At 45.1% G+C, this 24,763-nt stretch overlaps 1 protein-coding gene across 4 annotated transcripts in view; it reads right to left on the reverse strand.

Annotated features, from left to right (window-relative positions):
* Window positions 1–693: 693 nt before the first annotated feature.
* Elovl6 (ELOVL fatty acid elongase 6) overlaps window positions 694–24,763 on the reverse strand; it is a 101,986-nt gene continuing 77,916 nt past the window's right edge. For all 4 annotated transcript variants that reach the window (XM_060392702.1, XM_021644976.2, XM_060392703.1 and 1 more), the window contains 2 exons: window positions 10,623–10,774; window positions 694–6,073 (listed from right to left, as the gene is read on the reverse strand). In XM_060392702.1, coding sequence (XP_060248685.1) covers window positions 5,643–6,073; window positions 10,623–10,774 — 583 coding nt within the window. In that variant the 3' untranslated portion in view covers window positions 694–5,642. The remainder of the gene's footprint in view (window positions 6,074–10,622; window positions 10,775–24,763) is intronic.

Raw genomic sequence — 24,763 nt, forward strand, 5'->3', positions numbered from 1 at the left:
AAATGCCTCACTGCAAGGTTCCAAAGAACCACGAAGAATGACATAAATCGCTGAACCTCAAACAAAGCATGCAACAGTGGCTTAGCACCCAAACTTCGAGGCTAGAATATCTCAGGGCCAAAGAGTGGCTGGTCTGGGCTGCCCCAGCAGCAGTGGGCACGTGAGTGACATTCTGAGGCATGACTAAATCTTCTCTCCAACATATCTTACCCCGAAAACACTGTCTTTTGACTTTTCGACGCTCGATGCAGAATACTGGAATTTGTATTAAAATTTTTTTTTTTTTTTTTCAAATGAATGGATAGAGCAAAACTGGTCTCTAAGATGGTGCGTCATTCCCACCTCCACCACGGTGGTTTTAACAGCGGCCTATTTCATCTCTCTGCCTCATTAAGACTTTATGAAGAACCAAGAGGCATGGGGATCATGTCATCTGTAGGATGTCGTAACCACAAGAAGCCTTCTGGAGGCGCTGGACACCCTGTAGAATTGGCACCCCCTGTTCATAGTCCTTGCATGTCACCCTTGGGCTATCAGGACACACAGGCAAATTTAGCTGTTCCTGTATCCTATCAGCCCATAGACACAGGAATGGCTCCCCAGAGAATTCTGTTTAACCCGCAGTGTCTTACCTGTCCTCTTTGATGGGCTCCATACCAGAGATGAAAAACAAAAAAAAACCAGAGAACAGTATTAAATCAAAAGTTATGATGACTTTATTTTAAATCTTAATACACCAAAAATATTTTTTTTTAATGTCGTGAAATAAGCACTTGAAAATAAGAATTCCAACACTGCTGTGATTTCCTGTGAGGCTTGATAGTGAGCTTCCCTCTGGATGTGGGCTTAGGGCCTAGGAAGCAGAATGCCAGTCAATTTTCAGGGTAGCAGTGAGCAAAAGTCCAGCCCGATCATGCTCAGACCCACACTTCTGAAACACATCCACACCAGTAGGAGGCACAATCAGGGCGTGCCTTGATCTTTGTCACCCAGGAGAAAAAAAGACAAACCAACAAAAATGCCTCAAGTGCCACCAAGCATTGGGGAAATAAGACTGCAATGCCAGTAAGTCAGGTCCTTTCTGATGTGTCCTAACTAGGTTATAATGTGGTTGTATCTTGATCTGAGGGACCAAACAGCTACCCAGGAGAACTTGACGATAATGCAGTTGTTTTATGGGTGGGTGTGGGCACCTGGTGACACAGAAATATCTGAATTTGGCTTTGTCCGAGCTGCAATTCAGTTTTTTAGTTTCCCAGTCTCCCCCAAGCCACCCAGATGGCTCCCTCTGCACCCACCAGAATAACTTTAGGAAATGTTTGCAGGGGGGAAGAAAAGGAAAAAGGAAGCATGGGCTTCTACCACTCTGAGAATACTGACTTTTCAGAGTATCCGTGTTTGAGAATTCTGGAGATTATACAACAGGCCTTTGGGTATTCTGTAGTGCCGAGTAGGTCGACTTTTAGCTGGCCTTTTCATCAATGGATTCTGCCACATGTGTTTCTAAGTACGGTCGTTAAAACGGACACTGAGAATTCTGTACAGGCACCGGCATCTGTTTTGTGCCACTATCAGGCACAGAGGACGTTGGCTCAATGGCCAACGAGGATGCAGAGCTTCGTAGTGAGTGTTCGAACAAAACAGAGCATCCTTGTTTTTATTAGGAGTCACTTTAATATGCAGAAGTGAGAGATTTCTCACCCAAATCACTTTCTGATGGCAGGGATTTCAGCCACCAGGGAGTCGTACATAACAGGGACAGAATGTTGAGCTGTAGAAGACAGTGATTCACATGACCATAGGCTCTGTTGTCCCGAACTGATAGCAACATATTTACTATCAAAACAAAGACTGGAAAGAGAGGCATTTGCTCTAAGCTATCATCATGATATTCTCGCACAACTGTTGCTCTCCAGAATTGAAATGTTCGCAGGGAAATGTGTCTAGACGTGGATCCTACACACACAACTTCAAGTTTGGAGCTCCAGGGGCAGAGAAGTCTACTTGAGCCTTACCATTTTCCCTCTACCTTTGTGCAACTCAATAGTCACTGGCCTGGAAAAGGCTCTCAGAACATGCTGGGGCTGACTTGGCACCAGCATCTGGCAGTCTCTGAGTAAAAGCTCCTCCTATCAGAGCAAGACAGCAACCGGACACTCCCAAGAAATTGAGCAGTTTGGGAATATAGCCAGACTTCTAGAACATTCTACCCCAGTGCAATGGTGCTTCGTAACTCTAATGTGATAGGAGGATCTGTCTTATCGTGAAGATATAATTGACCTAAAACAAACAACAAAATAATCTGTGGGTCTCTTCCTTGGAAGTGATCTGCTAGGCTCCTGTTGATAGTCCATTCACATGAAGCTTCTGCCTGAGCTATGTTAGGCAGTGGACAATATCGTATAGACAGACATAGCAACGAACCTGCTTTCTCCTGAAGCAATGAATACATGTATTTTCCCTCCAGTCTGGAATTTCTATAGTGCAGAAGGATTAGAAATATGGGGGCAGGGAGACTGCCTGAAATAACTTGAGCTGTGATTTTTTATTCAATACTTTGGCCTGGCATTGGACATAAATACAATAAATAAATAATAATAATAGCTGTTCTTTTCTCACAAGTGACACTAGAAGGTCCAGATAAAAATCCCTTACTGTGTGCATGGAGTGTTTCTCACTAGAATTTCATTGCGAACTCATACATTTGAGTTGATGCTCAGACCTAGTGAACGAAACTGCAGTTACACGAAACCACGGATTTGTTTTCATTCAATCCAGGAATAAAGTTTTCACCACCCTGGGATAGGAATGCAGTGAGAAATCTTCAATAGAAAGATACTCTATTGCAGCATAGTGGGGCAGCTACAAAAACTTGCTTGCCCGGAATGTTCACTGATAGCGGGAATAATATTCATGTGGCAGTCAGTTCTCTGGCAGGTTTCAGATGTGTCATAGGCCGGTGATCCAGCCTCGTATCTTGACATAATTGGAGCAGCTAAGCTGGTATGTTAAAAAAGTGTGCTGAGCCTATATTAGAATTCTGTTGTTTTTTTTTTTTTCTTTTTAAAAAAATGTGGCTTTTTTCTTCCCATGATGAACACTGGAAATGCCTATAGATATAGTTAGCTGGTTTAGACACTATTTATTAGATATCCATCCTGCAAATGAAAAAAGTCTAAGTTATTTTACAAGTGAACACAGCATGAAGCGAACACTAAGATTAAAGTGCTTTGGAAGCATAGCTTAGTCTTTTTAAAGTTTATGCTTATTTCCATATTGTAACCTGTATTCTATGATAAATATCTGAATAACTGATTCAACTAAGATGAGCCTCGGGCTGGCCTTTTGATTAGATTCAAGTCAACTGATAGGTGGCCTCTTCTCCATTTTCATTACTTTGCTCATTTTCTTCTGTAAGGCAAGGGAGAGGCTTATTATTGTACACTACTGTGCATTTTACAAAGCTCAAACAAACAATTACGTCCCGACTTGACGCAGTGTCTCTCTACTTTCAGCTCCAGTCAGCTTCTGCCCTAATAACAATACATCCCTCCAATCTTGTCTCACTCATCAGCCACTACACAACGCTAACATGGATGTCCCCCTGGCCGCAGCCCCTGCTCGGCTCCCTTCCCTGCTCTCTCAGTCATGAATGGACCTGCATGGACTCTTTGTTCACTGGTTAACCCATTCACACAGAATGGAATCAAGTCTTATTCTTTCCTAACTCCACACATAAAGAAGCCACTGAAAACACCCATGCCATCTCTCACAGAAAGGCCGGAACAGCTCTTTCAGGAATGACAGCACAATTAAAGCTAAAATAATATAAAAATAATTTGAAAAAAAAAATCCCTTTTACTGTACACTCTCAAGTAAAGGAAGGTAAGTGATAGTTTCTGCTAGCCAAAACTTGTGTTACTATTCACTTGGGCTTTATAGGTCCGTGCACCTCACACTTCTGTGTGTGTGTGTGTGGCTAGGTGTGTATAATCTACGCAGCATAGCAGCCTCTATTTGTTTCTTCTAGTCTGCCTAATCATTAATCTACTTACCCAATTATTATACTATTATATCACATTGAACAACTTTACATAATTGCGTCTTTGAAATATTAGGAACATCGACACATTTATTTGGCTTGTAGAGGACTGAAATATTACAAATAACATTGTCTACCTTGTCTCTTTTCTTTCTCTTTCTTTTGTTCTTTTTTTTTTTTAAGAATATGGCTCTTAATACATTGACTTTCTGAGTTCCCGAGTGAAAGTCGCTTTAGAAATTTATGAAGCTTACTTGAATCAGAGAGGTTCTGTTCTGATTTGGTCAAATGTATGGCGGGTGGTCTTGACAGCACTTAAAACTTAGGGTTTAGTCTGCGCAGGCCCTTGGTGGTCAACTATTTTCAACCTATTATGAAGTGTGTTTGTTGTAGTTTCTCACTTGGCCAGCAGAGGGCAATTCACACGCCTCTGCAGAAGACGCAGAAACAGTGTTTACCCCAAATCAGGCAGAGCCCTGCAGAGCTATTGTTTTTTTGTTTTGTTTTGAAAGTCACAAAAAATATAGAAAACACGGACTGTGTCACAGGGCCTCATTTAGAAAGCCAGAAAGCATGTGTGAAGTCGAACAGGAAGGAGACGCGAACACACTGTCTACTGGAGGAATCCTGGGCTCTTCTCCTGGCCCTTCCTCCAGTGGTGACTGGCTGAGTCTTGTAACAGACAACACAAGATTCCATTTTCAAGTCACCCGGTTGAGCTCCTATCATTTCAGTTCTGCATTTACTCTTCTGTCCTAAAGTCAGGGGCAACTGAACAAAGGATGCTTTGTATCTCACGGAAGAACAGAAATTTAACAGTTGTCAGCGTGAGGGCTCAGCTAGAGGGTCTGCCGTGGGGTCACCTTCTTGGGGCTTGGGCTGCATGGTTTCCACTCTCCCAGAAAAAGCATCACGGGGAAGTGTTGTCCTGTTTGGTTGTAGCAAACTTACTAGCCTGAGGCTGTGCAGTGAAGGGAAAAATATCTATCCTTTTAATTTCAGTCGCAGTAAAAATAATTAAGACATCTTTCGTCAAGGGGTTACATGCTAACCTTTCTTTAAGAGGCCTTGATTTTTGCCTGCCCATCGATGTTCTAGATATAAACCCTGTGTCTCTTCCATGTTTATCTTTTCTACCAGCTCTGGTTTCATGTTGAAAGGACAGAAAGGATTGTGTCTGTGTGTGCTCACATAGTTTGAAGAGGGGGTAACACCCTTATCCTCAGGATGGAGAAGAACTCTGAATGGATTTTTCCCCCCTCAGCCTCTAGTGTTTTGCTTGTTTTCCACTAATCTCTCTGCCTGTGGCTCCCTTTGGATCGAGCGTGTTCTAGAGTTGACAGGTAAGAGGGAAGGGGTCCCTCAGCAGCAGTGCTTTGAGATGGAGATGCGCTCAGTGAGTCCTCACCCGAAAAGGATCATAAACTTACTGGGTTAAGTCAACCTAATCACCACCCCCAAGCTGCCTTGGGGTTTGCGTCTGCTCTTACGTGTGTTTTGTTTTAGCTGCACCATGTATGATTCCTTGTGCCATTTTCTTTTGTCTATTTTTTTTTTTTCGTGATGACCCTGAGCTATGTCTTCCTCCTCAAGTCTGACACTAGTCAGCCTTCGTGGCTTTCTTCACTTTGCCGATGTAGGCCTCAAAGAAGAAATGGCAGAAGAGCACAAGGTAGCTGAGGTACATGAGCGAGGACCAGAAGATGTTCTGAAAGTGGGAGTAACACTGGTCGTTGTCATGCTGCATCCAGTTGAAGACCAGGTAGTTAATGACACAGCCCATCAGCATCTGAGTGATCTGGGATAAGGTGATGAACATGGCAAACTTCCGGGAGACTCGGAACCCCGCAGCCCGCAGGGCATAGTAAGAGTACATGACGGCATGCACGCCGTAGTTCATAGTCATGAACCAGCCGCCCCCAGCCACCATGTCTTTGTAGGAGTACCAAGAGTACAGGAGCACAGTGATATGGTGGTACCAGTGCAGGAAGATCAGCTTCTGCTTCCTCAGAATGATGAATATCGTATCTCCTGGAAGGCAAAGAGCAGAACGAGGGTACGTGAGTGAGGGACGGATGGCAGCCAGCTCTGTAAGGGCTGGAGTAGACGTCTCGGCTACTTTTCAAGAAGGCCAGCAGAAAATTGTTCCAGCTTTTGATCAGAAGGGGACATTACCAACCGGACCCAACCAGACACAAGAGGAAAAATGAGCAGAAGGGGACGGGTGACTGGTCTCAGAGCAACTACGACTAGGAGGCAGCCTGAGAGGGGCTAACAGAACACTCTGAGATTTTATTTCGGGCAAATGGAACTGGCACCCCCCCCCCCCAAGTCTAACGCCTCATACTTTGTGGATGGCCTAGAGTTCTTGGTATAAATAGGGCCAAGTAATGTGGCGCCTTGGAAAGCCCCACGGTTCTGCTGGCTGCGGTTGCACCACTGCAAGTAGTGTCCTGTTGCATTTACCAGGAGCTATTACTTTATTTCTCTGCTGAATTATTAAACAGAATTACTGCATATTTGTTTAAAACAGAAAGCGAAAGTTGCCAGTGCTTACATTTCTAAGCCTATGACAAAGTTTCCATGAAAATGCTCTCTTGTGAGATGTCAGAAGAAAAGAAAGAAGGCGATGGTCACTCTCGTACATATACTTAAGGGTCTAACTCTATTTTCATCTTAAACTATACTGCTCCGTGCCTCCTTTTCCTCTCCGGATTATAATTTGCACATGGCACTTCTAGCCTGCCTTTGTTAGTAGCAGAAAGAAAGTGGAAGTCTAAGGGATTTCACGTTCAAAACAAATCTAGTTAGTCCTAATCAAGATGGATTTTTAAGGAGTGTCGTAACATTCAAGAAAAGCAACAATCCCGATACAGTGCCCGATTGAGGTAATCAGTCAACCTGCCTAACTCTTTAGGCTTCGCTGTCATGTCCCTCTTACAATGATGAACAGAAACAGGACCTGCTGACGTAGCCTGCGCTGCTCCTGTCCATCAGGGGTGGCGGGTGCATGCTGGGGTGCCTCAGAAGGCCTAGTTACTTTGGGAGGAATGTTCCCCGTTTCTTAACAGGGAATAATCTGTCATGAAACCTTGAAAACAAAATCCACGAGAAGCCGGCCATGGTGGTGCACGCTTTTAATTCCAGCACTCAGGGAGGCAGAGGCAGGTGGATCTCTGTGAGTTCAAGGCTGGCCTGGTCTACAAAGTAAGTCCAGGATGGCCAAGGCTACACAGAGAAACCTTGTCTCAAAAGCAAACAAGCAAATGTACTTCTGATGAATCGCTCCAGCACCAATGTTTTCCATTTCCCTGAGTCATGCCAAATCACGGAGTTTGTAAATATGAAGAAGCTGTAGAGGAACTAAGAAATGCATGCTCCCCCAAACTATGATGAGGTTGATGCTGGTCAGCCAATTTTTCTTGAGCAAACATCCATTGGTATTATGGAATCAGTGTTGGCCAAGTATAAACAAAGGGCTTTGATCTCTTGAATGTGTCTGCTTTGTCATTTTTGTTACCCTCTGACTCATGGTCACCTGTCTGTGGTGACACCTACAACCCCTGGCACAGCTCTTTTCAGCCAAGAGACAGCTGGCAGACAAGACATGGATTTTTCTTTTACCCGAGATCTTGTGTGCCTGTGGAGAAGTCAATAGCAACTCTCCTCCCCGGGCAATCCCGACCACCAAGATCTAACTCTGTGTGTGGCTTGTCACAGACGGCAGAACTCCTCTTCTCGGAGTTAGCTGGCGTGCTGCTGAGTCAGGGCTTCAAAACAATGACAGAGCTCCACTGAGCAAGGGCCTAGACTCAGAGCAGATGTTTCCAAGTTTTAACAAAAGCAAATCTCAGCAGGTTTTAATAGAATTCAAACCGTAGGCACTGGCAATTTGGCACAAAGGGTAGAGGGGCGGTTCTCTTGCTCTCACTTGTTCTCATGGAGTGGAGTCCTTTAGATTCACTGAAATGAGTGCACCGTTTCTGCTGAAACAGAGAGCCCTTATCGCCGTCATGAGGAGTTTAGTGATGGGGGGGTGGGGGTCAGTGCTGAGTGAGTTCGGTTTCAGCCGGGGGAGATATAAGAGTTCCAGAAATGGGTGGTGTGATAGTTATGCCACAATGCAAATATTTTGCCTACTTAACCCCCCTCAGGAAAAAAAGAGGGTAGTGAAAATGAGAGGTGCATTCTTTTGGGGGAGGGTATTAGAAGTTGTATTTATGGTGTGTGTGTGTGTCTTTCTCTTTGGTATTTATAAAGGGCTACATAAATCTTAGAATACAGAAAGGGAGGTAGAACCTAAAGATAAGAAAACTTAATTAAAAATAATCCCAATGAATAAATCTCTTTTAGTAATGGTAAGGCTTACTAATTGCAAAAGATTAGGAGTTATTTAACCTTCAAAGCACACAGGTAAATACACTGTGTAAGCAAGTGCCAAGGCTGCTGTTCTGGGGACACCTTTTTGGATTTTTAGACCCATGACTATCAGCGGCTGACCCCAGAGACTAGGCCACTGTTACACAAGCTGTAGACTGTGTGGAGGCCATGGTGCCATGTTTTTACATCGAGAAAGTGCAGTCAGACCTTAAACTACTTCCCATGAAGGCTCTGGAACTGTATGATCAATGTCTTCACACGGGCTTCCTTGGAGGACTGTCAGCATCTTGCACAGTTTCTACCTCAGTCAACCCAAATAACTCCAGTAAGGGTGAGGACCTACGTCTGTCCTCGGAACTCATAACAAAGCAGGCTGTGTGCAGTGTGTAAGGAAGAGGTAGAGAAACGCTTCGGAGCCAACTAGTATGGTGCAGACCCTGGAAAAAACAAGGAGACCTTATTCCCACCCCCTCTTCTCTCTCTGTCTCTGTCTCTCTCTCTGTAAAACAGCTGTGGCTGTCCTGGACTTGCTCCGTAGATCAGGCTGGCCTCGATCACAGAGATTCCCCTGCCTCTGCCTCCTGGGTGCTGGGATTAAAGGTGTGAGCAGCCACCACCTGGCTTACTTCTTTCTTTCTCCAAATCATGGCATGTATATGCCTGCCTTCCAACACGCAAATGTGCGCACACCCACAGCCACACACAATTTCCCGTGGCCTGATCTGTAGTTTTCATATTGTAAAATTCTGTGTAAAGCAGCTTTGGATTTGGATGGGAGGTGCTTATATAAATTCATTGACTGACTGAATCAATATCAATGCATTTATTTGTTCATGGTGTTGCACATATGTGCCTACCATGTGCACGCACACACACGCACACACGCGCACACGCACACACACACTGGGTCCTGTGGAGACCTGTGTTCACATCCTGATCCTCATAGGGTTTAAATGTTTTGGTTTTGTTTTAGTTTTTTGAGACAGGGTTTTTCTGTGTAGCGTTGGTTGTCCTGGACTCGCTTTGTAGACCAGGCTGGCCTTGAACTCACAGAGCTCTGCCCGCTTATAGGAGAGGTTTTTAGACAGAGCTTCTTGGTACTCTTCCTCAATCTCTGACTTGGGAAGACAGCCAGCTGGCCATCATTCCAACCGTCAGCTGCTCGGGGCAGCAGACTTAAACAGCGCATCGCAGCAAGTGGCTCAGCGGCTCCCCAATGCACTGGAAAGAACTTACATCTGCATGGAGGTGCGACCGCAAACCGTGAGGTTTACAAAAGGCCGGTGTCAGGACAGACTGGCAAGTCTTGTGAGAGAGAGAGGACATTTGTTCCCTTTGATTCCACCTTTTAGATGTCTGACCTAAAGCCACGTAATTATTAATGCTGGGTTAAAAAAGTATTAGGAATCTCACGGAGAAGGGTGACCTCTCTTCCTGAAGACTATAGACCAGTTTGTGAGCTCGTGGTCATAGCTCGGAGCCCACTCTTACAAGTGGATTCCTTACTCTGGCAATAAGAACACGTTTCCAGAGAACTGTGCCCAGGCCAATTCCTGGCCATTGGTCAATGCTTCTGCAAACCTATGCCACCCTTACTTTCAAGACCATCAGAGGGCAAAGCGAATCTGCAAGCAGAGCAAGAATTCCACTAGTTTCTAGCAGGTGCCCACATCCACTTTCCTAAGGGCTAGACTCGGGGTGAATGAAATCAAACAGCGGAACTCAACAGTGAGTGTTTGTTAATGAGAACATGAACCCCAAAAGGGAAGCTTACTGTCCCAGTCTGAAACCTAACTCCAGAAAGGAATGTCCGCTTATCTGCACGACTTGAAAATCGCTGAGCTGCTCATTCCTGTCACCTATCTTAATATTAGCTCAGCTGTTAATGGGCCTTAGAGAACAGGCTGTGTGTTATTTCATACATCCCTGAGAGTGGCTTAGTTTTAGCACTGCTAAGAAACTGGCACTTGAAAACTTTTTTTTCTTCCTGTCAATATACACAGTGTACAGTTTCTTAAGGAGGGAGCGGACGGCTGGGAGGGAACCAGTCAAGTTCTTCAAGTTCAGTGCATTCTAGGTTTTCAGCAACCAGCAAAGACAGTCACACACATACACTGTGTTTCTCTTTCCATTGTATGTGAAGCTGCAACAACAGGTGGGTAGGCGTGGGGTGGGGGAGGGGAGGAGAAAAGCCACTCACCTAGCTCAGGTGCTTTGCTGAGCACGAACGCGTAAGCCCAGAATTTGCTGACAGGTCCATTGTAAAAACTCTGGTCACAGACTGACTGCTTCAGGCCTTTGGTCATCAAAATGTACACCATATAAGCACCAGTTCGAAGAGCACCGAATATACTTCCGTAAGAAAGAAAAGAAACAACAGTTAGGGAAGCAATGTCACTCACGACGGTAACCTTCGCTACGGTCTGAACGTTCCCCCATTCCTTTGAGCACCTGGTCCTCAGCCGGTGGCCTGTTCTGGAAGGCTCTGGAATCTTAACGAGGTAAAGCCTCTTCCTCGATGACTTGCGTCACTGGAGGTGGGCCCTGAAGTTGTATAGCCACACTTCCTATCTTCTCCCTGCCACCTAGCTGTGACTGAGCATTACCAGTTGCCCATTGTTCCTCCTGACATACTTGCGTCCCGCAGTGATGGGAGGTATAGCTAACACAACTGCACCTAGAAATTGGGCTAGCCACTGGTGACAGTAGGCAGGGAAGATTGCTAGGACACAGATGCCTGCGTGTGTTTTCCAATGCCCCGTAAAGGAGCTAACACAGCACTCTGTACTTTGTTTTGAAGACCATTTGCTCCTCATCAGTGTTCCAGAAAGAGGTCATGGGAAAGAAGACTTGGTCCTCGCCAGCATCTCATGTGGAACTGTTTCCGCTTAGGAACCTTTTCATGGACAGGAGACAGAATAGCTGTCAGTCCTTGGCATTACCTCAGTTCTGTCTACATCCAGTCACTTGCCAAGTCTCGTTGGCTCCCATCCTTGAAAGTTCTGTTAGTGTTTTTAGGCTAACTCTCCCTCCACATCTGGATCAGGATCCTCTTACAGCAGGATCCAAGCCGCTGGCCCTGGCTACCTTCTGCTCTGTGATCTTCTTTCTCATCAGATTAGAAGGAGTGCCTTCCAGGCTTACCTCTACCTCCCACCCTAGGAGAGCTAAATATATTCACTCAACGGTGCACGCAAATTACCAACACTATTCTTTGATATGTCTGCCTCCACACAGTCACAGATGCTCCATAAACAGGAAACATTATTGACTCTATAAACACATAACAACAACAACAAAAAAAACCCTTTTCAACTTGGACCCGATGAGGAAACAGGAGCATTTTCTAACACCTTGATGTAATCATGCAACAGGAAACATGAAAGGACTTGGCACTTGGAGCAAGGAGATGCCACTGTGAGACAGCCCCTTACGTGTGTGTCCCAGTATGGAATCTACAGTCTCTATGCAAAGAGAGCTAGCTGGCTGGCCCTATGGAGAGATGGATGTGTCAGCCTTCCCTCTACTGCTCACAGAACCCCACAAGTCAGTGGGAGCTACGGTAATGATCCACTGTGGGATGAAGTGGCATCCTCACTGAACTGGGTAATGGGATTTTCCAAAAGAAAGATAGAGAACACTTTTTCTGTGTTGGAGTTGTCCTAGAACAAGTCATTCCTCTAGGAAAATCGGACCGAGAACCCTGTCCACCAAATAGAACTAGAAGTTAACTCTGCCGAGACTGTCAGCAGCCTCTCTGCGAACAGCGTCATTGCCACTTTTTGGTTGACGGTCCTAGAACCCCTCTGTGTTGTTCAGCAGGAACCACATGACCCTGAAGGCTGTCTTTACTGCTCATCTTCACTTCCTGCTGTTCTGCTCAGTGTGCCAGACTGCTGAGCACTTCATGTTCTCTGCCTCAGGACTTTCTGAGGACTCTTCGCTCTGGGAGCTTAGCTGTGTTCACCCCAAGGCTGCCTCCTGATGGGGACCTCCCCCCCATCTAAACGGTTAAATACACGGCCCTAATGTACAGGCAGCAGTCTGCGTTTCACTGGTCAAGTTGGATAATGGAAACCTTCATTCTTAACCTGATTCCCTTTCCTCCCTCCTCCCCTTACTTCCCTAGAAAAAATGGTTTAATATAAAAGGCTCCAACATCTCCAAATGAAGGCTTAACATTTTAGACACTCCACTGCCTTGGAAAACACCAAAGCGCACACAAGCTGTCTCGTCTGATGAAGAGTCACTTGTTCAGGGTGTCCCAATATCTTATTCTTCTGAGAAAAATCAAACACCTTATCCATAGTTTAGACACAGTCTTGGGTATCTAAACCAGCCTCGGCGCCCCCATTTTTTCTCAGCGGGGATTTGTTAGGCTACATGTAGCCAATTTTAGCCAATGTGATGGGTTGGGAATGGCTCCTTAGCTCTTGAATAGCCACTGCTTGAAAATACAGCTGGCATTTTGCAGCTATGGGGACAAAGTCAGCCCAGGATAGCAAAACAGTCTCTCTGGATGTGGCTGAGGTCATGTCCTAATTATCCTGGCCCGAGACTTCCTGTATTCTAGAAATACATCTGTATTGCATAAGCTATTTGGAAACTTTCTGTTAACTTGCAAACCCGAAAGCGCTAGGTGAGTACCACACATGGATATGATTCCCAATAGATTCTGTTTCTTGAACAGCCTGTGCAGAAATCACCTTTGCGGCTCGGAAGTGCAGGTATCATCAGTCCTGCAGTGTGTAGAGCACATGCTGCATCAGCTGCTTCCATACAGGCATGGAGTAGAGGAATAATGAATGACACTTGCTAAGTCTAAAGCAAGGAAAGAGATGTGATGCCCTTCAAAGCAGGCTGGCTCCATCGAGGGCTTTTCTGTATATTTTATAAATCACAATCTTCCCCATCATACTCCGCCCATCATACATACCCCAAACCCATGTGGCCCAGAGACATTTTTCTACTGTGCTGTCAGACTGAGTACAAATAGTCAGAGTAGATCCAAAACAATCTTCCCAATCTTGGAAGTCTCTGCAATTTATTGCCAGTTTTTAATTGTTAATAATTAAACGCATCACCTCGGTTGTTTAGCATAACGTTTTGTTGTGTTTTTTTTTTTTCTTTTTCCTTTTTGATGGTTCTGGGAGACTTCATGGATAGGGTGGACATGTGACCAACTCCAGCCAATGTTGTGTGAGAGTGGCTTTGGGCTGGGATTGGTTTCTTTGCTCTTAGTATGTATTGCACGGAAATGCAGCAGACACTTTGCTAGCATTTGAGTTGGGGGTAAACAGTTATTCATAAGACTGAGGATTAGAGCTTGGGACGGGAGGGGGGATGGTGGCAGTAAAAAAAAAAAAAATCACCTCAGAACCTTCTACATCACGATGACCCGCAATACTGCTGACAAGTTTATAGCACATATTATTGCCTCTCAGAACTGAGGACAGTGGCACTTTTGAGGGACCTTGTGAATGCCAGCCATTGGGCCCATGTGCTCATGGGCAAAGGCGCATTGTTGGACTATGACAATGCTACCACTGGGGAGCAGCGTACGGTTGCCCGGCCAGCGGGGGTGCCTCTCCTCTGTGGGAAGCCACCAGCTCTGCCTCTGCCGCATCCCAGCCACGTGTACTTCGGATCAGGTGGCTCTCACAGAAGTGCTGTGTGGTGACACATTACTAAAATATACTTTAAGGCGAGACCTCTTCCGTCGGTGAGCTGCGTCATTTCTAGAGGCAGTGTGACCCAGCAGCAAGAGCTTTGGTTCTGTGACTGCCCTTCCCTGGGAGGCTTGGCAGGCCCTTTCCCTCTCTGGAACACATCACTGGTCCTTTTTATAGAGAAACACTCTATCCACACCCACAGCTGGAGTTCAAGTCTTCTGGGCCTACGGCGCTGCGAATGGCAGCCATCCTTTTTGAAGTCTTCAGCGAGAGCTTCTGGTGGCTGCAGAGGTTGCTATTGAGAGCATGCTGCTGAGGAGCTCAACTTGATGAGGGGTTGGGGGGGAGGAGAGGGGAGGCGAAGGCACTCTAGGGTTGGCCTAGACTCCCTGCAAACCCCATGTCTGCCAGCTTTCTACCATCTATGTAAGCTAACAAGTTCCTGATTGGACAGACATGAGCATTTTACAGTGAGCATCTTGAAAGAGAGGCACAGAAAAGCAGCCAACTCCTGTGTGCGGTATATTTAGTCAGGTGAGCTGCGAGTCTGGGCGACAGTGGGTGCTGCGGGCGGGGGACCGCCGCAGTGATGCTTTTCCTGCTGTGAAGTCACACCCATCATCGTCTAAGCTATTTATCAGTTCTGAGGGTGTGCACCTTCTCTTGCAAAGCTTAGTTCTGTTTCTAACAGTGATGGGAGAGCAGAATGCCCTGGGTCGGTGAAGCGTCCTGCTTAGCTAGCTGGGCTGGTACCTCTTCTAGCCTCCTGACTCAGAGTTAAGTGCAAGGAAGTGTGTTTTGAACCTCCTGCCAGCGGGAGTTGTCAGTAGACACTAAACTGGCAAGGCAACAGTCCGAGGGTTGTTGAGAGAACCATGATCTTTATACTTCAGGTATATACATTTAATATTGTTTACTAAAACAAACAAAACAAAACAAAACCCATGCATTAGACTGAATTTAAAAAGCTGCTTGAATGTGGCTGATCACCAACAGACTGAACAAACAATAACAGAGGTGCTAGGGACAAGGCTTACGGCCAACTGTTTGGTGTATAATACACTCCGTGGACTAGTCACAAACCAGCACCAGGATTGTCAGAGAAAAAGGCTGATTCATTTACTGAACCATCAACTGTTTAACAAGCAGCAAGTATAAGCTCCTGAAGGACTCATGGGGAGGGCAAAGAAACTCTGCCACATACCGTAGGAGACAATGACATTTTACACACGCGTGCGCACACACATCGTAAGACAATTTCATTACCCAATCCTGGAAGTAACTGTACTTTTGGTGCAGACCTCAGGGATGGCTGGAGTGTCCCAAAGAGACCATTTCAGAATCCAAATACCTTACAGCTAAAGCATACACACACACACACACACACACACACACACACACACACACAAAGGTATTTGTGCAGTATACACACATACATGTATATATACAATTACTTCCAGATTGGGTAATGAAACTGCTTTATGATACTTCTATCATTTTATGTGTCTGAGATTTCTTCAGTTGTTAAAACATGGAAACAGCTGACTCAGCAGTAGCAGCCCCTTTTATAAACACGAGAGGCCACTGATTTCTGATAACAAAATCCGAGCTGACATTGTTCTTAGACTCAGACAATATCCACAGTAAAATACCCAATGATCCCAGAACAGGATAAAACAAATGAGAAACCAAAACCAACCCCCCCCCCCCCCCGGCAAACCAACCAGCACCCAGCATCCCCAGTAACGCATTCACACTGGGGGAGACTACAAGCATGGTACAGAATCGGGACATCACCCTGCCCCTCTCATCTCTACCCGTAGCTCTGCGTAGCTCAAAGTCTGAACCCCTCCACCCCAGAAGACTGCATTCTCAGTAGAGAACGCCAAAATGTAGGGGACGTTGTTTACCCTTTGCTAAACTGTTTTTCAAAAACACGGCAAGCCAAAGCACGAACTCTTTTTGTTCAGTAAGCCAGCAGCTAATACAAGATAGCTGATCATTTACTCTGTCCCTCCACTATGCGAAGTGTATAACTCTATAATTTTTCTTTAGCTTAGATGGTTGATAAGTATTTCTATAGGTTTTATGTATTCTGGCCTGCAGTACCCATAGAAGCCAGAAGAGGGTGTTGGGTTCCCCTGGAACTGAAGTTAGAGATGATCCTGAACCACCATGTCAATGCCGGGAATTTAACCTGGGTCCTCTGGAACAAGACAGTGCTCGTGACCACTGAGCCATGTTTCTTTTCCAGCCTGTTGAGTCATTTATTTCTACTTGGAATATTAACCCAGCTACTTCAATTGGGAATTGGAAAAATCTCCCAAATATGGTGGCACAAAAGGCAAAATTTGTACATGATATGAATCATAATTGACATGACACGTGTGCTTGGACCCTCTTCTCCTCCCCAGAAGCTACTGGAAAACTAATTCTAAACTCTCATTGTTTTCTTTCATCCTATTTTTAAGCAACGTACAAAGTAAGAGATTTCTCTGTATGATGAAACTCTCATTTCTAATGTTAATAACGTTTATTTTATATTTGGTCTTTGGGATTCCCTTTTAGTATTTGATTAAGAAAAGATACCTTCGGAGCTCTGATGTTACTCAGACAGTACTTCCTTCCTGAAGAGCAATAATCAAGCAAAAGGATAGAAATGAGTAACTGGAGCTGAGGACAGGTGATAAGAACGTATTGGGTGTAAGAGGTGAGCCTAGGTCATAAGGAGGAAAACCAAAGGTCACACTACCATCATCAAGTAGCTTCCAGTTCATTTTCATATGTCATGACATGGAAAAGTGACCGAGAAGAGGCACATAACAATTTCATGTGCTCCCAGGCTACGGAAAGGCTCCATGTTGTGGTATGGCATCCACTAGTCCGTGCAGGCCACAGTCGGCATGGAAAAAAGTCTCAGCACAGAGAAGCTTTGTAAGTGGCTCAGAATGTGCCCTAGAAGCCCATGTTCTATGGTGGGTATGCAGTGTCCAGCTGCTGTCTCCATTCACAACACCTCGCTGATAAGTCAGGGAACCCCTGCCTCAGTTGTTCTAATTCTGTTGATAGGATGGGCTGGCTTTGATTCATTTTCTGATATGTCAGTTTCACTCCCTTAACATGTAAATATAAGCAAATTATAGCATCTTCAACAAATGGTGCTGGTCTAACTGGATATCTACATGTAGAAAAATGCAAATAGATCCATATTTATCACCCTGCACGAAACTAAAGTCCAAGTGGATCAAAGACCTCAACATAAAACCAGACACATTAAATCAGTTAGAAGAAAAAGTGGGCAAGACCCTAGAACTCATTGGTACAGGAGACAACTTCCTGAACAGAACACCAACAGCACAGGCTCTAAGAGCAACAATCAATAAATGGGGCCTCATAAAACTGAAAAGCTTTTGTAAAGCAAAGGACACCGTCATCAAAACAAAACGAATGCCTACAGATTGGGAAAGAATGTTCACCAACCCTCTATCTGACAGAGGGCTAATATCCAGTATATATAAGGAGGTTGTGGAGAAAGGGGAACCCTCCTCCACTGCTGGTGGAAATGTAAACTTGTACAACCACCCTGGAAATCAATCTGGAGCTTTCTTAGCCAACTAGGTATAACACTTCCTCGAGATCCAGCCATACCACTCCTAGGCATATATAAACAAAAGAGGCTCAAGTACACAATAATGACATTTGCTCAAACATGTTTGTAGCAGCTTTATTTGTAATAGCCAGAAGCTGGAAACAACCCAGATGCCCCTCAACTGAAGAATGGATACAGAAATTGTGGTACATCTACACAATGGAATATTACTCAGCAATGAAAAACAAGGAAATCATGAAATTTGCAGGTAAATGGTAGGAACTGGAAAAGATCATCCTGCGTGAGCTGTCCCCAGAAACAGAAAGACACACACTGTATATACTCACTCATATAGGATAAACATATTAAAATCTGTGTATCTAAAGAAACTATTCAAGAGGGAGGACTCTGACTAAAATGCTCAATCCCCATCCTGAAAAGCAAAGAGGATGGACATCAGAAGAAGAAGAAAATAGGAAACAAGTTAGGAACCTGCCACAGAGGGCCTCTGAAAGGCTCTGCCCTGCAGACTATCAAAGCAGATGCTGAGACTTATGGCCAACTGTTGGGCAGAGTGCATGGAATCTTATGAAAGAAGCTGGAAATAGTAAGATCTGGAGAGGACAGGAACTCCACAAGGAGAGCAACAGAACCAGAAAGTTGAACACAGGGGTCTTCCCAGAGACACATACTCCAGCCAAGTACCAGGCATGGAGATAACCTAGAACCCCTGCACAGATGTAGCCCATGACACTTCAGTGTCCGAGTGGGTTTCATAGCAATGGGAAGAGGGACTGTCTCTGACATAATCTGATTGGCCTGCTCTTTGGTCACCTCCACCTGAGAGGGGAGCAGCCTTACCAGGCCACAGAAGATGACAATGCAGCCACTCCTGACAAGAGTTGATAGACTGAGATCAGAAGGAAGGAGAGGAGGACCTCCCCTATTAGTGGACTTGGGGAGGAGCATGCATGCAGAAGTGGGAGGGAAGGTGGGATTAGGAGGGGAGGAGCAAGGGGTTTATGGGGGGGGATACAAAGTGAATGAAGTGTAACTAATAAAAGTTGAAAAAAATAAAAATAAAAGAAAGCCTTAGGGGTCCAAATGTGGTTTAAATAATCACTCTGTATCTCCCAGGGACCCGGCATGTTAAACATAGCTGAGCTGGTGCTTATATCTGGAGTGTACAACTTGAAAATGACCCACTTGTCCCAAGAACCTGGCAAAGTACTGAACTGACACTCGAGGCCAAGTTTGAAGGACCAACTTGATTTAAAAAAAAAAAAAAAGCCTTAGAGAGTGGGGAGGGGAGCAGCAAGAAGAAATTAAAATAAATTATGAGGGCAATGGGTACCAGTGCGGTCCATTAGCAGCTGCCATAGGGAATAGGATGGATGGCTGTAGGATCTGACACTTTAGTTTAGGATCATGTTTTCAAAACACAGCCAGATCTTCTGTTACCGAAGCTCCCATTACAGTTTCCCCATGGGTCACATGGATGTCTGTCTGGCTAGCACAACTTGTGGATTTAGTTCCTTCAGGACCAATGAGGGAAGAGCCCATGCCAAACTCACCCTCACTTCCACAACCTGACAATGCCAGCTCAGTGCAGGTGGGCTCAAACTTGACTCTGCAGCTATCTCAGGATGTCTCACCTCTGAGGAACTCCGTTCAGCCCCTAAATGATGCAATCCCTAGCTCCATGAGGTATTATCATCTCTGTTTCATAGGCAAAGACACAGGCAGCAAGAGGGTTGTGGGCTAAATTAAGGACCCCCAGTTCCTACTGCAGCAGACAGTCAATAGCTTAGCTCTGAGCTGCTTCTGAAAACCCACCAGAGTGTCACTTAGGGAAGTGGCTCTTGATTTGACAAGAAAATCTCCTGCAAGCCCTAAACTGATTTCAATGCCTGGGGCAAAGCTCAGCCCAAGGACAGTTTAGCCCTTGGTCTTGGGAGCGATGCCTGGTGCTAGCCCTAAGCTAAGAACGTTCTGGAGACGTTCCATTTCAAGATGCCTCTTGCTCCATAATCTGTGCGTGATGCTATGATCACGGGCATTCAAGCAAGAACCCTTCTTCTTGAATCTGAAGCAAGAGGGTTCAGAGAATTCTGTAAACCTTTCAAAGTCAGTGTCTTCTAACAGGTGTGCTTTCTTCCTCTGAGTCCACTCCAGAGAAGGCTGGCCCAGGCCTAAGAAATATTTTCAATTTCATATGGGAAGAACGACATGCAGGTGCCTGGACTTTTGTAATGAAAACGACAAACAAAACACTATCAACAGTGCCAGTGTGCTAGGAAACCCCAAGAGTTATGTGGACTAGAAAGAACCTGAAATGAAGGAGGCTACTGGGAAGATTAACAAAGCCAAAGCCAAAAACAAAGGAACATAATAAAACAACAACAAAATACCACCTCACAAACACCACAAAAAAAAAAAAAAAAAAAAAAAAAAAAAAAAAGGTTAGTCATTTTGGTTCTCCAGAAAACTTAGTTCTTCAGGAAAACTCATCACGTTTGGATGATGAGCAGATCATTAAAGCAGTGATGATGATTCCGGTGACAATCGCCTTGCTCTATCAACACGACTTCACAGGCTTTCCTGGCTTACACAGCTACAAGAGGAAGGCAAACTCTTCCGAGGGATGACTAAGGACAATCTCGTGGGGAGAGTTCTTGAAGCGTGCTATAGGACATTGTGTGTGGTCTCTCCCTGCAACCTAATTTAACCAACCTCGGGGGAGGAGGAAGCAAAGAAGGAAAAGGAGAAAGAGGAGAGAAGGAGGAGGACGAGGACGAGGACGAGGAGAACGAGGAGGAGGAGAAAAGGAGGGAGTACAGTGAGGTTTACCATGGTCCTCAGTTTCTCACATTCTTAAAAGGAATGGGCTGGGGATATCCTTCAGGAGACCAGCTTTGGGCTCCCCTGCACTCAAACTACAGCTTTGAGGAAGGGAGGAACCACAAATCATTACATTTCTGACCCTTTACATATCCAATTTCTTCCTTTGGGCACATTAATCTAAAGGTCCATCAGGTCTTGATCACATTAACTCCTTTAGAAATTGGCACTGTCATCACATAATTGGATCATTAGTATCACAAGGCATATCGAAGACGGTGAAGCCAAAAGATGGTCATTCCACAAATGTTAAGTGCAAGCGCTCGCTGGGTGATAAGCTGTACTCTTAATAAGCGCTTAGTTTTGCTCCCCCCCATATCCAATTATTTTTACTAGGTGGGGGCACGTTCTGTAAAATATTCACTCACTTGTGAACGTAAACATTAATGTGCATTTCTCTGTCACCAACTCACACACAGACGATTCCCAGGGTCTAGACACAACAAACTACCTCAAGTAACAAACCACTTTCCTTCTAAAGAGAACAGAGATTCGATCTTAGACTGATTCCCACTTAACCTCTCAGTCTCAATTTTCCCCCTAGTGTGCTCAACCCTCTGCAAAGGAAGGTGGGCATCTACCCACGTGAGAAACCTTGGAGAGGGCATTTTTATTTACCAAGCAATTGACCAAATAGTTATCTGGAAAGAGATGATAGGAAAAGACTTTTCTTCTTAAACCATATCTTTAGCTGATTAGAGAGAGAAAGAGAGAGAGAGAGAGAGGTATATGTAGAAGTACATGTAGTCTGGGTAGCTTTTTGTCATCTTGACACAGACTAGAGTCATATGAGAAGCTGGAACCTTAATTGAGAAAATGCTCCCATCACACTGTCCTATGGGAAAGCCTGTGGGGGATTTTTTGATTGATTTTTGATGTGCATTGATTTTTGATTGAACCACTGTGGATGCTTCCATCCTCAGGCAGATGGTCCTGGGGAGCAGAAAAAAAGCCAACTGTAAAGCAGCTTGGTTTCTATTCCAGTTCCTGCCTTCAGAATTTTTGCCCTGACTTCCCTCACTGTGACCCAAGAGCTGTAAGATCAAATAAAACGTTTTCCTCCCCACGCTGCTTTTGATCGGGACATTTTACCACAGCAACAGAAACCTAACTGAGAACGCAAGATCGTTTCCTGGGCCTGGCAAGCGCTTTGTCGGATGAGCACAATCAGAGGTGGCACGGCCAGCTCTGCATCACCCGGGTCCCTTATCTGAAGCTGAGTGGTTCTCATACACCTCAGGCCACTGCCTTGGGATGAGAAAGATAGAGAGGTTTGGCCTGTTGACCACTCATAACTGACCCCTGAACCCCTAGTATGACAGTGATCCTGCAGAACACTGAGTACGCAGGGTGAAAGAAAAAAATAGAGGCGATGCCTGTAAAAAAAAAAAAAAATCTTTGTACTTTTTTATTTTTAAAAATCACAGGAGCAGGCTGGAGAGATGGCTCAGTGGTTAGTTAAGAGCATCTAGGGCTCTTCCAGAGGACTGGAATTATTTCCCACCTCCCACAACTGTCTGTGACTCCAGTTCCAGAGGAGCCAACCCTTCCCCATACGTGCGGGCAAAACACCAATGCACATAAAGTGAAAATAAATAATTTTTAAAAAGAACCACAGGAATTTGGGCAGAGATAGACGCCTTAGAGGTTAAAAGCACTGGCTGCTCTTCCAGAAGACGGAGGTTCAATTCCCAGTACCCACATGGTGGCTCATGACTGTCTGTAACTCAAGTTCCAGAGGGACCTGATGTCCTCTTCTGGCCTTCTTGGGCAGCAGGCAAACACATTGCCCACAGACATGAAAGTGGGCAAAACACTTATACGCATAATAAAAGTAAGCAGACACAAGAATTTGCCTTCTAACGGAAACTTACTATTAAGGTTTCTTAGTTGTGAAGTGTACACGCATGGAGCTCAGGTTACTCCGCAATGGATCAGCCTTACAGCCCCTGTCAGTGGCGGAGTCACAGAGCGGACACCAAGCGGAGCACACCAGGCCACACTTTCAGCACTGAACTTGTAAGACAACTGAGATTTAGTTTCCCAATTTAATAGCTCCAGAATACCGGCATAGCTCCTCCTGACATCCGTGAATGGCCATGAGGCTGTCCCTGGCACCCTAACCTAAACTTGAAGGCTTCGCTTTCGTTGGAAGGACGCCTGGCAATTTTTGCCCTGTGGTACTTAAAGCCCCAAATCAAAGCCTTTCATGGATCCATAGGACGGGCTGTAAAAACTCGCAGCCCTGATGGAACCACAAAATGATTTTGAAAAAGAAAACCAGTGTGCATATTAGTACATGTTAATATGCTTAACAGGTCTGATTTAAGAAGAGAAACCAATGCAGGTCCATCAATCTCACGATAGTCAAGCTTGGGCTTTCCTAGGTATTCAGCTGATGTCAACACTTCTCTTCATAAACTTCATAAACATTTGAAGGACAATCTGCTGGACTTCCATGACAGCTCGGGTACTTTTCCTAGAGGCATCAGTGGACACGTGATCTTGTCAGTGAGGAGGCCTGACAGTTGATACCTCGGACTGCAGCCTGGCTCAGCATCCTACCAGTCCCACCCCAGAGCTGTTGCCTCCTACAAAGCCATCTTGTTTTTGATGACCAGCATGGTTACTATCAGAAAACACGTAGTGCTGGCTAGACCCCTTTGGTGCCGACGGGAGGGATGTAAACTGGAAGGAAATGCTGAGAATATAGTATAGCAGTCCCCCTAAAAGTTGAAATCACAGGACCACATGACATAGTGGTCTTACCTGGAGCACAGTTTATCCACTAGAACTAAAAACAAAACCTTATGACGTTATCTTCACACACGTGTTCCAGCAACATTATTCACAACAGCCAAGAGGTGGGAGGAACTCAGGTGCCTGGCGATTAATGAATGCATAGCAAAATGTGGAATATTCAAATGATGCATTAATGGGCCGCAAAAAGAAACGGACATAAGCGACAACACATGGGCAAACAGCGAGGACTCTGCGTTAAGTGAAATAAGCCCACTGCAAAAAAGGCAAATGCTACACGACTTAGATTTTAAGTCAAACATGTACAGACCAAAAGAAAAGAAAGTGGTGACTTCCGGGGGTGCAGGGTAAGAGAGGTGGAAACAGACAGCTACCTTTTAATTGGCAGTTTCAATTCTGCAAGATAAAAAGTCCTAAACTTCATTGCACAACCATGTTAGGTGAACACACACACAGGCAAACAGTTGATATCAAAAGAAAAAAAAAGAAGAAAAGCTGGGGGCGGGGAGCTGCACTGAAAAAGGGTCTTTCAAGTATCTCAAACTCTAAATTCTTATGCTTCGAGGTCTCCCTTACATAAAACCAGCTCAAGCGGGTTTCTTGATTAACGACACTTAGGATGTTAAGGGAAAAAAGGGAAAAGAAGTTCAAATGTAAGCTGAAAGTAATGGCCAGCCTGTGCCACCTAGCAAGACTTTGTCCAAACATCACCCACTGTCCCACACTCCGACACAGTTAGCAGCATTTTGATAAAAATGCTAAAGTGGCTTCTTGAAATCAATCAAAAGTTCTAACAGTGAAGAGATAAACGAACAGATTCCCTGAAGCTGTAACAGGCCCGTGGCTGGCCACAAGTCAGAACACACATGACAGCATACAGCAAGAGGATTCGAGACACCAAGACACCGAGCACCTTGGCACGGCCAGCCGCCTGCGAGGGGACCTTGGTTGCCATGGCTCGATAATGACTCTGCGTCAACGACAAATCAGTTTACGGAATTCAATACGGGCACTAGTGAAAAGAGAAACGCTGGTGTGGATGTCGTGGGGCGAGAACGGCTAAGGATAGGACTGTCTCTGTGATGGCTGGGTCAAGTCTGCCGGATCAACAGAGAACCAGCTATGACCCACGGCGGCAGCAGCAAACCAGTGAAGCTTTCTGTTTTCAGGCACTTCTGTGTCAATACCGTAACTAGTTCATTGTAACTGAAGGGCCACACAGGCTTTAGTGTCCCACCTGAAAACAGCTAGAGAGCCAGCGCATAGACGGCTGCCCACAAAACTCTGGTTCAGTTAGATTGTTTCTATCCGGATTTATTTTTAGAAAATGTTTTACTCTATACTTACTACATGCTAGGCTCTCTTTAGTATCCCAGAGATTAAAAAGCCTAGGATAAGAAAGAAATCCATATTTTGCTG

This window comes from Meriones unguiculatus, chromosome 10, assembly GCF_030254825.1.
Source record: "Meriones unguiculatus strain TT.TT164.6M chromosome 10, Bangor_MerUng_6.1, whole genome shotgun sequence".
Lineage (NCBI taxonomy): Eukaryota > Metazoa > Chordata > Mammalia > Rodentia > Muridae > Meriones > Meriones unguiculatus.